This window comes from Falco naumanni, chromosome 10, assembly GCF_017639655.2.
Source record: "Falco naumanni isolate bFalNau1 chromosome 10, bFalNau1.pat, whole genome shotgun sequence".
In the NCBI taxonomy this organism is placed as follows: domain Eukaryota; kingdom Metazoa; phylum Chordata; class Aves; order Falconiformes; family Falconidae; genus Falco; species Falco naumanni.
Genome location: NC_054063.1, coordinates 34,928,697 through 34,943,017, shown reverse-complemented (window position 1 = coordinate 34,943,017; position 14,321 = coordinate 34,928,697). Strand labels below are relative to the sequence as shown.

The following is a 14,321-nucleotide window of genomic DNA, read 5'->3' as shown; positions in this document are numbered from 1 at the left end:
GCAGGATGAAAAGCTTACACCACCTGCTTTCTTCACATGGGCTCAAATCCCTCAGGTGCAACTCATGAGAATAAGTGAATGTTTTATGGTTAACTGTGAGCTAACACACATTGTCATAATTTTCTTATTTTTAAAATAATTTCTACCTTTCACTAATGTTTTAGGCCTTTTTCTCCTCCTAGACAAATCCTTATATTGATCACTTCTGGGGTTCATGCACATAGTGACAGATGCTGCTTTTATCTGCAAAATGGGAGTGAAAAACGTGCTGTAAGTTCACATGCATGCAGTGCTGAAAGTTTCTTGCTTTTCTTTTTTGACAAACTCTGCTTTTGTAAACTTGGCAAGTTAGAGCTGTTGAGAGCACTCTTTGCTGAACTCTGTTCTTTGCTGATTAACTTAAATGGCCTTTACTGGTGTGTTTATATATATATATTTATTTAACTTTGCTTTAATCTCAGTTGGGAACTTGCGAAACGTGCTTTGACAAATCTTAACTTCCAAATTAGGATTCTACAATTTCTTGGAGGGAAGACAGAGTGAGGTAGTGAAAGAAGTGGCGGTGTTTTTTCATACAGAGTTTGATGTATTGGGAGGAAAAAAAAAAGACTTTCAGATGTGTTAGCAAGAGTTGAACTTGCCATAGTTGTTCATTCTTCCTTCTACCTCTGAAAACGAAGGGAAGATAAGGAGGAAAAGATACCGTAGAAGCAGAATTTGTATGAAGATATCTGGAAAATATACGTGTACACTGAAGATCAACAATTCCTTCAGTCACAAGTTAAACTGATAGTAAGCCAAGTAGTCTTACGATCATGCTTCATATTTCTGCCTGAGCCTCTCTTGCTTCCAAATAAGCTTTGGCTGCAAAAGTACATAATAATATTCTTACTAATCGATTACTTGGCTTGTAAAGAGGAGCTTTTTGGCATTATTGGTGTGGCAAGGTGTGACATAGGCCTGCTAAAGTGAATGCCCAGTAAATTGGGGACATAAGAGCCTTATGTTGGTAATGCTGCCCTGTCACCTTCTGACAGGCTTCACTGTTTAATTATTCATCACATTGATTATAGTAATTTCTGATGGTCCTGTTGCTCTAGGCATCGTATATGTGGGGTCTCTGTGCCCAAGAGGTTTCAATTTTCAGGGCAGGTGCGTGTAACGGGTGTTGTGATTTGGTTTAACCCAGCCGATCTCCCCATGCCTAACTCGGATGTCATCAGGAGACTGAAACTCCAAGGTTCCATGTGCAGTTGGTAAAGAGAGGGAGAGGCTCTTCCATGGGACAAATCGGTTGGCTCTAAGATCAAAATCATACCCTGTGGGTACTTCTATTTTCACCACCTCTCCAGTTAGTATGGAGCAACAAGGCTCTTAATTCAGTTGCTTACACTGGGGTGAGCCCTGGTAAGAGTGAACTGTAAGATAGCAATAAGTAGGTGAGAGTTCCCTTATTTTAAATGAATTGGCTTGAGATAAGGAAAAAAGGAGGGGGGAGAGGAGGTTGGAGAAGGCAGAAGAACATGTATTGAAATGGTGTGGAGGAGTAAAGGAAGAGAAATGAAAGGAACAGAGTTGGGGAAAAGAAATTGCGTTGAAATTCTAGAAAGGGCTCCAAATAATTGAGGCTTTTTGTTTGTTTTCTGAGTTACCTCTGCTGAATTCTCTTCTTTGAATTGGGTATTTGTGGTCTCTAACAGTTAAGTGTGTGAGCATGGCTTATTCTTCCCTTTATTTATAGGCAGAACACACTGGTAGAGGGATGACTTCTTCCCATGTTTAAATGTGAAGCCAAAGCAAAAAGTCTGGGCTGAGTTTCTACTTTCCTCAAAAAGATTCTTGACATGAGATAAATAATATATGGGGTGGGGAACACTGGATGACATGGATGGAAGGGGAGGAATGACTTTCATCTAGAGGTGCTAGCCCAGTCACCCTGGTTCCATCACTTCCTTCTGTTGCCACAGTAAGTGTGCTCTGTCATTATGCCTGGAGGTGGGGGAAAGTACCAAAAGCTGTGAAAGTTGCATTTGGAATTCTTTGTTTTCCTGAGTGTAAGTGACCCTGAAGTCTTGACCACAATTTTTTAGAAATATTCATTAAAGTAGAGCTCTTGCTAATGCCTGCCCCAGAAACTGGGCTTGGAGTGGTCTAAGTGGAATGCAACTGTAACTTGGCCTCCCTTTACAGCTGACAGATTAGATGGCTATTTCTGAATCCCAATAGATTGACATCTACAATGATATAATATCACTTTTAGAAGTTTTTCTGAGGTCTCCTATTGCAATCGGAATATGTGAGTTCCCTGAGGTAGATGGCAACAAATTTACGTCCCCTACCTGGCTGAGCTGTCGTTGTTTCTTGTGACTAATGAAAAGGCGTCTGCTTCCCTATTTAATGGCAGCATCCTCCGTGTAGCTGTGCAGAACATGTGTAACCACCTGCTTGATAATACATATGTAATCCACAGCCCCATTTTGTAGTGTTAAATCAAGAAAACTTTATTCTGAGCAAAATTTCACAGAAGCCTTTAATAAGGAAAGCGAGCAGTGTCAAGGACTAGTGCTTGGGGTTTATTATGATACACAAAAGTGATGAAACCCAGGTAAAACATACTTTTATACCTGTTTGGTGCTTTGGAAACAGCTAAAAATAATAGAATGAGAGGAAAAACATTCCATGCAGAAGATGCACTCAAGGTACTACTGAGTCAGAAGATGGTAGTGATGACACAAACATTCCTTGCCTTTTGTTTTTTACCTTGAAAAATAAGTTCCAGGTAGCACTGTCAGAATGGGAACTTTCTAAAATAGTTAAAAGGCTAATTTATAAAATAAAAAAATTAAAAGGAAAATACTGAATAAAAACTCAAAAGTTGGCTAAGCAAGTCTTCCCCTGCCCACTCTTGTTCTAGGGTCAGCCTTGTCGTTCAGGCTTGCTTTCATCAAGCAATGCAGTGGCTTCCCGCAAAGGCTGCAGCATCTGTTCTTGGGTGCTTAGGAAAAGCCTCTCTGTTCCCTCCAAGGCCTGGCTGTGTATCTGTTCCTGCTCTGTGCAGTCTCCCTAGCTGTGCTGCTGATCCCTTTTAGCTGGATCTGATTCCCCAGCCCCCCCCATCCAACCCACCCCCATGTCATCTCAACCTGCATATGAGGAGCTTTCTCCCCTGAGCATGTTCAGGTGTTTTCCGAAGGGAATATCACCTCTCCCAGTACAGGGTTTCAACCACCTTGAGCCAGCAGCCAGCATGAAGAGCCAGCTGCTGCCTCTTCTGCTGTTCAGCTTTTTGAAAGAAGTACAGTGTACAGTAGGGCACAGACAGGTAAACTTTATGTTGTGTATTACAGCTGTGTCTGCGGTTTCATTAATTTTTATCTATAAATTGCGTTACAACTGTGAGAAATAGTGTTTTATTTTAGGAAGGCATTTACCAGAGTTCTCTGACCCTTATTCTATTATGTAGGAACTCAAAGAGTTTAAGTTCAAAATTCACTGCTAACAGAGAAGAATTGTTGGGCTGTTTGACATTTTTGGACTACTTCAATGTTGTCACCTTGCTGTACCTTCCTACTTGCTTGCGTCTGCCCATGGTATTAATATATTGCTTTTTCATGATACAGCGTTGTTGAGATAAGCTGCTAGATCCAGGCCTTTTTGGCGTTTCCTGGGAAGTGTCATTGTGTTCGTGTATAAAGGTGAACTTGTATTTCTGAAATAATTGATGGCTGGTAGTTAGTGGTGTTTTTTTTATCTTCAGAATGGAAGAAACTTATTAAGGAGGATGATGCATGAGAGATCAATGCCAATGTGTCTGACATCAATTAATGATTTCATCATGTAACCAGATTAAAAGCAGCAGCTGGTATCTGTATTTGCACACATAGTTATCTGCAAATGTGCTGATAACTTGGTGGGAGTGGAAAAAGAGACAAGTTGGCACTTAAAGGGTACAGGCAACTAGGCAGAGGTCTTCTCCCTGATGTTCACTGAGCTGGCCCGCTATTAACCCCGCAGTATTTAAGATGATGCCCAGCTGTGGTATTGGTTTCTTTTTTCCTGTAGGGATGGAGTGTCTGTACGTATATGTGTACATATGTAAATACGGGTGAACCTGTGCCTATATGGAGAACTGAAGCCAATGCTGGAGACATGTTTTTATTTTTTAATAATAAAAATTGGAACTGGGAAGACAAATTGGTGGAGTTGCAAGTGATATCAGGAGAACGGCACAATGTGTTAAGTTTCTTTAACCCCCCTCTGCCCACCAGTGACAACTAGAACTTAACAGATCACATTCTAGACCCAAATTCACAGTGCACAATATAAGTAAGTAGACTTAATCCAACCTTTGAACTTTTCCTGAAGCTTTCACTCACAAATGCTGCTGACTAATTTGCAGGAAAGATAATGCATAATAGGTAGTTCTGCAGTGAAAGCTGCATTTGTTTTTTGTGTTTATTTGTAAGCATATACATACTGCTTGCTTTTGGAGACCAAAATAGTTTACCGTATTGGATCGGACTGATCTTCATGTGTTCTGAACTTGTCAAAGATGAGGTTCTTTTTACGGACCCATGGGTCCGTGCACATGGAATAAAGTCTCTCCTGTATCTCTAAGAACTTGTCTATGCCCAGAGAGCTGAGTGGCAGTCCTGTTTTGGTGACCTCTGTACCACCAAAGCAGTCCATAGAACTGCAAAAAGATGTTTTCTCATCCTTTAAAAAAGTGCACGTGTTGCGGAGTATTCATCTTACTCTTAGGAAGAACTGTGTTGTCTGTAGGAGCAGTAGTAGCCTGGCTACTGCCTGTGAGCTGCGTTCTGCTGGAGGTATGACAGACGTATGCATTTAAAGTAGATTGGATGAGTTCCATGTTTCTATGCTGGCCTGGTAGCAGGCTTGGATATTTACAGACTAACTTGCTTGTTAAATACTTCAAAACCATACATATTGATTCAAGTCCATGAGTTGACTTTTTTTTAAAAAAATTTATATGTAGTCTTTGTTAAATGCATCTATTTGCTTTCAGTTGTTTAGTTCTTTGTTTTCCAGGGGCAAGCTGTATCATTTGTGGGTAAGAATTAAATTTTCTTCCCTCATCTGACACAGTGAAGGAGCAGTTTTATGGAGTCAAGAAGCCTCAAGCAACAGGCTCAAGGAGATTCAGAACTTAGGTTAATGCTTTTTTTGTTTTTTTTTTTAAGCCACTTGAGACCTTGCTTGAGTTATTAGTAACAGCAAAACAAGCTATGATTATATACAATAGGATGGGATCAGACTTAGAACTTAGCTTTTGCCATTTTTACAAAATGTTGTACAGGACACACTAGCCCAGAAAAGTATGGATCTAGCAAGACCATTTTGTAGGGGTTTTAGTTCTTTGTGCTAGCTCAAAAGCTGCAGATTATACAAAAGCATAGTCATGTGTGTTATTCCTTGGTTAATATCAGGATTTTGGAGCATAGCTTCTCCCTGTCTTGCTCGATGGTTTATGACTGGACCGGTATCATGGCCTTGTTTGAGTTTCGGTGGTTCCCTTGGCTGTTGGCATCCCCGATGGCATCCCTGTTTTGTTTTTAACTTGCACATTCCTGATCTGCAGCATGTTTTCTCATTGCTGCTCTTCAGTGATAAACTTATTTTTAATAGTTGGATTACATCCTACCACTATACACCCAGGCCTCAAAAACAATGTTGCTGTCTGACAGACTGTTTCAGTCCTCTTGTGTTGCAGATATCTATTGACTTTGTCATCAGTATATTCCATTAATAACCACTGGCTGGCTTCTAATGTAAAAATTAAACTTTAACAGGACTTTCCTGCCTGTTAACCTCATGTGCCTGTGATCTCTGCTTGAAGCCCAGTCTTGTTGCCTTTCTCTTTCAAGTCTGTTCCTTGTGGCATGTATTTTCTGTAATACTGTTTATTCTCCTATGTGCTGTTCAACTGGATGTTCTGGTAAAACAGTGATAGACGTGACCTGATCATATTTGTTTCATTTACAAAATTACCTGTGTCATGGGGTTCTGTTTTTATTTTTTTTTTTAAAGGTTGGATCTGCCTAATTTCCATTTGAATATCCATGTTATATCTTAAACTATTTTTTTTGTTTAGCTCTACAACTGTATTTCTTCATAGTTGTTTCTACCAAAGATCTTGTACACTGTGGAAAAATAAGAGGCTCCAGTGTTGATACTGTGCTTGTTGTTCAGCAGTTGGATTATTACCAGCTCAGTGTTGCCATTGTTAGACCTTCGCTTCAGGGTTTGGGTTTTTTGTGCTATTATTTGCCCAACTTTAGTTTATCCTGTCCTCACTGCAGTCATCCTGCTTCTTCTCTTGTTCTTTGTTTTCCTTAAAGTTTTTAAGTTCAGACAATTCTTTATACCGTTTTAGCTGATTTAGTTCAGCCTAATGTTTCACTTTACACTGTTTGATGCCTAAGACATAGTTGTCTCTTCTGATCAGTCCTTTTTCCAGATTCTTGTAGATAGTTTATTTCTAACCTCTTTTTGCTTTATCAAGTTAGAGGTAAGGATCTTCTCTCTTCTACCCTTCTTCACCTTGCTTATGATGCAGATTTTTTTTCCTTAGGTTGGCACCTTCACTTGAAGTATTAAGCTTTTCTGCTTTCCACTGCTTAAGCTCCTAGGACCTCAGTAAATCACTTAGTTTATCAGATCTTTGTCACTCTGAACACAAATGCTAGACTTGCTCATTTCTTCCCTTTAATTTATTTGAAAACAACAGGTGATCATTTGATTTAGGGTTTTTTTTATTTTTACAGCTTGTTGTTTGCTACAGTTTTCTTCACTTCTTACCAGAACCATCTCTGTTTCAAGACTCCCTGCTCTTTTTGTCCAAGCAACTTGCATCGATACAAGAATTATTCCAGCAGTTTCTGACTATGCCTACTGTGCTGATTGGATGCTTTCTACTACCCAGCAAACTACTTAGTGACGTTTTCTTTCTTCTTGCTGTTCTGTTCTCTGCTTTCCCTTTTATCTCCAATTGTATACTTGTTTATGATTGTCCTTATACTTGACAAAAGACAGTGGCATGCCATGCTGCTTGAAGTGATGCTGATGACCATACTTCGTTGGTTGGGGAAGGCTATTTTTGGAGACTCTGTGTGTGGGGTTTGGTGTTCTTTTCCTTTCATTTATTTTTTTGCAAGTCTCTCAAACTCAGCTCTGGGTAGGGATGCTGAATACTGCTTTGGGAAGAGTATCAGCTGCAAATTGATATTGTCTCTGTTGGCTAGCAGGGTAGCACTCTCACTTGACCAGACAAGTGTAGCAATGTGAAATTCTTCAACAGTGACTTCAAAATGTCAGGCTTTGGCCTTTCAGTGTTAAAACCACAGGCCTGCCTGACAAACACCACAACTTCTTTGGTGTTTTCTCTTCGTTGAAGATGAGATGGTTGGGGGCAGCGAGGCCTGTGCCCTGTGTTTGCAAGCAAGCAGCCTGCTGCTGCTCCCAGCACCGTGGGACGCAGGGCCCACTGCAGGGCCTGCCTCTGCCCCTAGGGCCCATGGCAAGGCCTTGCCTGCCCCCCGCATGGCCTGTCCCTGCTCTCGGGGCTCATGGCTCAGCCTCGCCTGCCCACACAGGGCTCCCCGCATGGCCTGCCACGGCTCACAGGGCCTGCGGCCCAGCCTCGCCTGCCAACTCGGGGCACGCTGCAGGGCCTGCCATGGCTCACGGGCCTGTGGCATGGCCTCACCTGCCCACTCACCACCCAGGAGCCTTTGCAAGGGCCACAGTCTGTCCCAGGCAGGACAGTGTGTCAGGATGGTGCCAGAGGACATCCATGGCCTTAAAGGAAAATCATCTTTGTGGGTGACTTCTAAGTCTCTGGAGCTCTCAAGTATTTCACACGAACTACAAAACAAGTTGTAAACGCAAGCTGGTGTCAATGGTGGTGTTTCTCCTCTGGTTTAGTGCAGGGCCGAGGCAACAGAACGGCAGCACGGGCGAGAGCTCTTGCTGCCGCTAAGGAGCTGGTGCGGGCCCGGGTCCCTGCGAGCGCTTTCGGGCCGTGCCAGGGCCCTCTGCGGGCGCGGGGCAGCGCAGCCGCAGCCGGTGCAATACCGCCCCCTAGGGGCGGAGCCGCCGCTGGCACCGCCGGGCCGGGGCGGGGGGCGCACGGCGGCGTTGGGGGGTCTAGCGGGGGCGCCGGCTGCTCTCGCACAGCGCCGCAGTGCCGGCGTGCCCGGCGCCGCCGGGGCGGCTTCGGAAAGTTGGGCGGGTGCCTGGGGTGCCCCCGTCGTGCTGGCCGTTAAGCCGGCGCTTTGTGCGGGTGGGCAGCGCTTTGCTTTCCCTGTGCAAATTGCAGCTGGGGTGGCTGGTCGCTGTCCGGATGTCTCCTTGTTTCGCGCCTTTTTTTTTTTTTTTTTTCCTTCCCCCAATTCGCTTGAAAGGCACGCTTTTTCGGTAGAGAAGTTGCCAGTGGAAAGCAATTTTTAGAATTTTGTTCAGGATTGTGTCTCTGCCTGTGTATGCAGCCCGCGAGCGCAGCAGTGCGATTCGGCATTTAGCAGTTAACTCTCTCGAAAATAAAGTGAATAATCGTGAAAAAATACAAATTTTTCAGCCGCAAATGCCTGCGCGCTGTGTGTAAGAGCCGCTGTAACAAGGGACCCTGGGCGAGCCGCGGTTCACAGCTCGCCCAGCCCGGAGCTTAGCGCACCGCGCTGCGTGTGCCCTCCGTCCGCTGGAGCCGGGCAGGGGCGGGAGAGGCGGCTCGGCTGCCGCGGTGCTGCGCTCCAGCCGCTACCGGTAGCAGATCGGCGTGTGTGCGCAGCTAGGCTGGCAGAGGGATTACAAATACATAAAAAAAAATAAAAAATAAAACAACCCCAAACCCCAACGCACAGCCCCCAGCCCAGCCCCCACCCCGCTGAGGAAGCCGCCCGCTCCGTGGGAGGGGGGACGCGGGGGGCTGCCCCCCGCCGCGGCGGGGCAGCGGGGCCGGCTCTGCGCGGGCGCGGCCGGCGCTGGGCTCGGGGGGAGCCTCCCGCCCGCCCCCCGCCCGCTCCCCGAGCCGCCCGCCGCCACTTCGGCGGCTCCTCCGAGCAGCACCGCGGCTCCGGCTGCCGGGGCCGCCGCCGCGCCGAGCCACCAATGCAGGGGATACCGGCAGGGAGGCAGCGGCACCGCGGCAGCGGGGAGGGCAGGTGAACTCCGGGGAAGGATGCTCGGCGTCGCCGCGATCGTCTTTCTCCTGCAGCTCTTGCCCAAGGCGGAGGGACAGGTCTTCGCAGGTGAGTGCCGCCCGCAGCCCGCCGCTCCCCGCAGCGCGGCTCTCCGCGCCCGCCGCTTCCCTCCCCGGCCCCCCGGGCGTGCCCCTGCAGCGGGGCGGCGAGCCCCGGGGCAGGCAGACCCCCCCCAACACCCCTTTTCCAGCCCCTCGGCCTCGCTCCCCGTGCGAAACCCGGGAGCGGGCAGGGATGGAGGCGTCCCCGGGAAGGCGGCTGCTCGGCGGGGGAAGAGCAGTTTTATTAAAAGTCGTTTTTTTCCGGCGAGGTGGGCGCGGGGCCGAGCCCCGGTGCTGCCGCGGTGCCCGCGCTGGGCTGGGGGAGGCTTTACCGTGGGCCCGCAGCCCTCTGCCCGCGCTGCCTTTCGGACCGGGGAGGCTCGCTCCTCGGAAAGTTGCGTGCGGTAGGAGATGAAAGCATCGCCTTTATTCTTAGATTCACGACATTTGAGCCCTTTCTGTAGTACGAGCCTCTCCGGGCGCAGGGCAGGAGCTGGCTGGGGAGCCGCCTGTCTCCCCCAGCCGGGCGAGGGGCGCTGGGTTGTGCCCAGGAGCCTGGGGCAGCCCGCTCGCCCCGCGGGTCTCGCAGCTCCGGGAACTTTCTGGGGGGGGGGGGGGGGGGGGGGCAGCTACTCGTACTGGCTCCTTCCCAGTTGTCACTCTCTCTGTCGCTCAGATGTTAAGGAATACTTTGCTCCCTGGCATGTGTACAGTAATAGCAGCCAGCTATTCCCCCCAAGTTCCTTCGGGCATAGTTTGAATTACTTGAAGATGACAGGTGCTTATAGAGCTGGGAGAAAGCTTTCTCCTCTTGCGCTATTTCATAGGTAAACTAAAGGTATGTGTGGTCCTGTTTTTCTCTTGGATCTCATAATACCACACTAATTGTCTCACAGCAGTTTTTCTTTATACTAAAAAACGAAACATTTGTAACTTTCTTCTTGCCTGACTTCATGTAGCTTTCTAAGTCGGTGGATTTGTAAAATAATTTCTTCACCTATCTGTATACTTAAAACAAGCAAAAAATCCCTATGCAGCATTGCTTACTGTAGGGATAAATCCCAGTGCTTGGGACTTAGTTTCGTACCTCCAACACGCCTGAGTTTAGTTCATCTCGAACAGTGGAAGGTCCTTCCTAGGTAAGACCTAGAGCCTGAAAGACTTTGTCTCGCCCCTTGACAGTGGGCATAGCGCAGGGTGGGGGGATGCGGGGCGGTGTGGGTGCTGACTGGACCTTCAGCTGCCCGGGGCAGGGTGCTTGGCAAGGAGTTTGGGTGCCAAGGGCCAGGCGGGCACAGCAGAGCCCGGTCAGCTCCCTCAAGTAGATGTTGTCATCAGTCCCGCACGGTTTGACACCACCGTGGTATCTTGTTTACATTGCTAGGCAACTGCACACATCTGCAGATTTATTAGAAAGGCTGGGAAATCTAACCTAGTTAAATAGCTTCTTCATTGAGTTAGAAATATGTGGAGCTATTTTTTTTGTTTTGTTTTCTTTTTCTTCTCTCTTCCAACAGTGTTTTTGTGTTCTTGACACTTGTCGTATGTATCAGTTGAGATCTTGGCTTTTGATGAATCATTTTAGCCAGATGCTTAGAAAGAAGAGTGTTCTGTGAAAATAGCAAACTTTGAAGGGGGAAGAAAGCACTTGGTATTTGAAGGAAATAACAATGTAACTTGAGCTACATACGTGCAAATTTAGGGATTAGCCAGATGTGTGGTTTTTTTTTTTTAATAAAGCCATGAAATGCTTTGTTTTAATCATCAGTTCAGTGGGAATAGTGACCATGACACTTTCTAATAATTAGCGTCACCTTTCACCTCCTATTTTAGTATGCTTCTTCGCATTCAAAGCAAGAGGAGTTGACTTTAATACACGATGTTTTCTGAGCTGCTTCTGTTATGGAAGTTAAAAGAGAAGTTTTCTCCCCTTAGACTGCATGTCTGGCGTGAAGTGTGGGGGGCTGGACTATGTCCATGTAGCTGACATTTTTATGGGAAAAAAGCAAAGTTTTTTTCAGGTGCACTTTGTCTCTAAAAATGTCGGGGGGTTGGGGAGCCTCCTGTTGACGCCATCGGTGCGTTTTCGCATCTTCCATCAGGTGGTGCTGTCTCCATAACTATTAGGATGCAAATACCTTCTGTCTTTTTCCGATTCGATTATTTTTCCAAGCCTAATGTGTTTATTCAGCAGGCTTTTGTTAAACATCCCCAAAAATTACTGTGCAAGAAGTTGGCTGAGTTTTTTTTTAATTTTATTTACTTTTCTTATGTGATAGTTGGGATCAGGAGTAGGAAAGACACATGTCAAGACAAAATGGTATTCAATTCCCAGCCAACTTGCACAGCTGCTGCTGTTTCTTCGCATAATCCACAACATATAAAATTAAGAATACTACAAAGCAACAGCAGAATGCTGATGGCTTCTTCTTGGAATACGTAGTTTCATATTGGAGGAGCTGGTTAACACTTATTTTCCTTATGTAATTTCTGTATTGCTCTATTTATAACTCTTCTCCTTGGCAATTACTTTCAGTTGCCTGCAGTCTCCGTATTTATTTATAATTGGAGATATGCTTTTGGGGTTCTAAACTTTTTTTTTGTTATCTTTAGGGTCAGCTAGTAATTTAATTCCTCTACTTTCCCATAGAAGAGATGGAAGTAACACCAGGTAATTCTAGGAATTGCCAGTTCTTTGAGGATTTCAGAAATTAAGGAACTTAGCTTATGGGGAAGTTTTGTTTCCTTTAAAGCGTGTGTTTGACTCTTATCCCACCAAATATGTGGAGTGTTCTTGCAGTTGCTGTGCACTTTGCTATGGTCTTTTTCGTGTGCATTTTTAGCAGAACCGAGTGGAGAATAAAGAGATTAAAGTTACTTGCAGCTGTGAAAAAGTATTTAGGGGGAAAGTAGGACAGTGGGTTTACATTGGGACCACTCACCTGAACACTAGATTGCCTTGACACTTGTTTTTCTTCTGATGTCAGTGTTTGCTTTATTTTTTTTCCCTCTAGTGCTCCTTGTTTTGCTATGGCAGAGCTCCCAAATGTTTCTATGTGTAGCTGGCTGCTTTCAAAGACTGCTGCTACATCATAAAAGTTAAGACAACCGATAGTTTATTACTCATGGTTTGTCCAGGGAAGATGAAATGAGGGGAGGGGGCAAGGAAGGAAATGCAAGGAATATTTTTGGGAAGATTAATTAATTTACTAGGAGTTAATTTACTCACAGATTTTGCTGTCAGTAAATTGGCAATGAAAAACGGATCTTTGAGCAAGCTACTCTGTGTGGCAATTGTTAACAATGCAGCCATTTAACTCAATAATCACTTTTCACTCCCTCTGGGGAGCTGTTAGCTCTACAATTCAACTTTATTTTTCATTCCTAGCTGGCTTGTTTTCTAATACATAAACAATTAATATTAAAAAGGTGATGCTGTAAAACTGCCTGTGGTGACGAAAGGTCACTCTGTGTATAAAGGCATTTGTGAATCTGAGTGATAATCCTTCTCTTTTACAAATGCAGAGCCCTTTTTTACCAGCCAGCCTTTTCAAAAGTCCCTCAGCTCTGCTTTTCTTATTTAATTGTACTGTTTTAGTCTGTTATGCTTTATGTGCAGCCCACGTGCTCTAGTTTTCATTAATATTATGGGAATGATTTGGGACACTTACTGTAGAATATTATATTTTTTTAGAAGGCACTGTCATCTGTTACCATGGAAACCTGAATACTGGTAAAGATGTAGGTCTGAGGTTCTGAGCCTCGAAAGATATGGACAAGGGTTGTTTCTTATAGGAACAATTACTTTTGTATATAAAACCCAGTTAAGTGGAGAGAAGAAAGGGAAATAAATTGATCTGTTCAGCATTGCACTGGCAATCCTTCTTTAGAGTAAGATTCGGCGTAGAAGGATCAGTGTGTTCAATTCTTTCTCTGTATGTGTATAGGGTTTTTAAAGCTTGTTATTTATCACAATAGTTGTTTTATGTTTCTGGTAATTTTCACTGTAATTTTATAAATGAGGTAAACAAATGTGTATTGGCAGGTATTGTTCTTTGCTTGAATGTAAAGTGCTGAATGTAGAATGGAGAGGTGTGCAGTGTTAGCACTGGAGCTTAAATATTTTGGTAACGAGCAAATCTGCGACTAACGTGGCCCTAATTAAAAAAAAAAGGCAATGTCATTGGAAATCCACCTACCAAAGTCTGATAGAGGTATGTATGGGTTTGCTCACTAATGTAAGTTATAAGAGCAGTAATGCTTATCTGTTTTGCCATAGAAATACTGAAGCCTAGTTAACATTCATAAAAACTCTTCTGATGTTTGGGTGACGAGCAGCAGGGGTGCGTGTGTGTATTGCTATATAAAGCATATGTCCTTTAGAGAGAGATTTCTTAATTTTTTATGGAAACTGCTTCAGTCTGTTTCCTCCGTGTCTTGTAATGCATAGATAAAATATGCAATGAAGCTTTGAAAATGTGCTTGTAGGTGCATTCATTGATGAGGCTTTCCTCGCAGGTATTTTGAACAGTGGCAGCATATAGAGGTCACCTGTTGTTACAAACTGACCCAAGCTGTAGTCCAGGTTTCCTGCTGTGATGCAAGAAACCTCCTGTGCCTCCCACTGCCTTGGTACCAGAGGGCTCCACTGCCACAAAGAACGGCTTGTGTGTTGACATTTCTTGGCTGTGTGTTCTCATTCTTGAGAAGAATATGGTATACTCAGCCTTCATGGTATTTCTTGAACATCTTATGGAGCAGTATTATTTTACTCATTTAAGCCAACAGTCGCTTTTTCTGGTACCGCTCTTGTTTCCTAGCTCTCTAATTTTTTCTCTGATGGTGCTCTCCAAGTTTGGGCTAGCTAGCACTACTCAGTATCATCTAAATGCAATGATACACGCTTTTTTGGGGAAGTCCTTGCCCATCTCATGACCTGTTGCCTTCCTGGCCCTATGTTGCCTCTTTCCAACGCTGCTTGCCTCCTACCACCCTGCTCTTTCCAGGCAAACCCAGAGGAAAAAAGCAATCCTACACGCCCCAAAGCAGACACATAATA

At 44.8% G+C, this 14,321-nt stretch overlaps 1 protein-coding gene across 2 annotated transcripts in view; it reads left to right on the top strand.

Moving 5' to 3' along the window:
* Window positions 1-9,033: 9,033 nt before the first annotated feature.
* The window catches only part of PTPRT (protein tyrosine phosphatase receptor type T), a 453,762-nt gene continuing 448,474 nt past the window's right edge, over window positions 9,034-14,321 (top strand). For both annotated transcript variants that reach the window (XM_040608979.1, XM_040608978.1), the window contains exon 1: window positions 9,034-9,269. In XM_040608979.1, coding sequence (XP_040464913.1) covers window positions 9,200-9,269 — 70 coding nt within the window. In that variant the 5' untranslated portion in view covers window positions 9,034-9,199. The remainder of the gene's footprint in view (window positions 9,270-14,321) is intronic.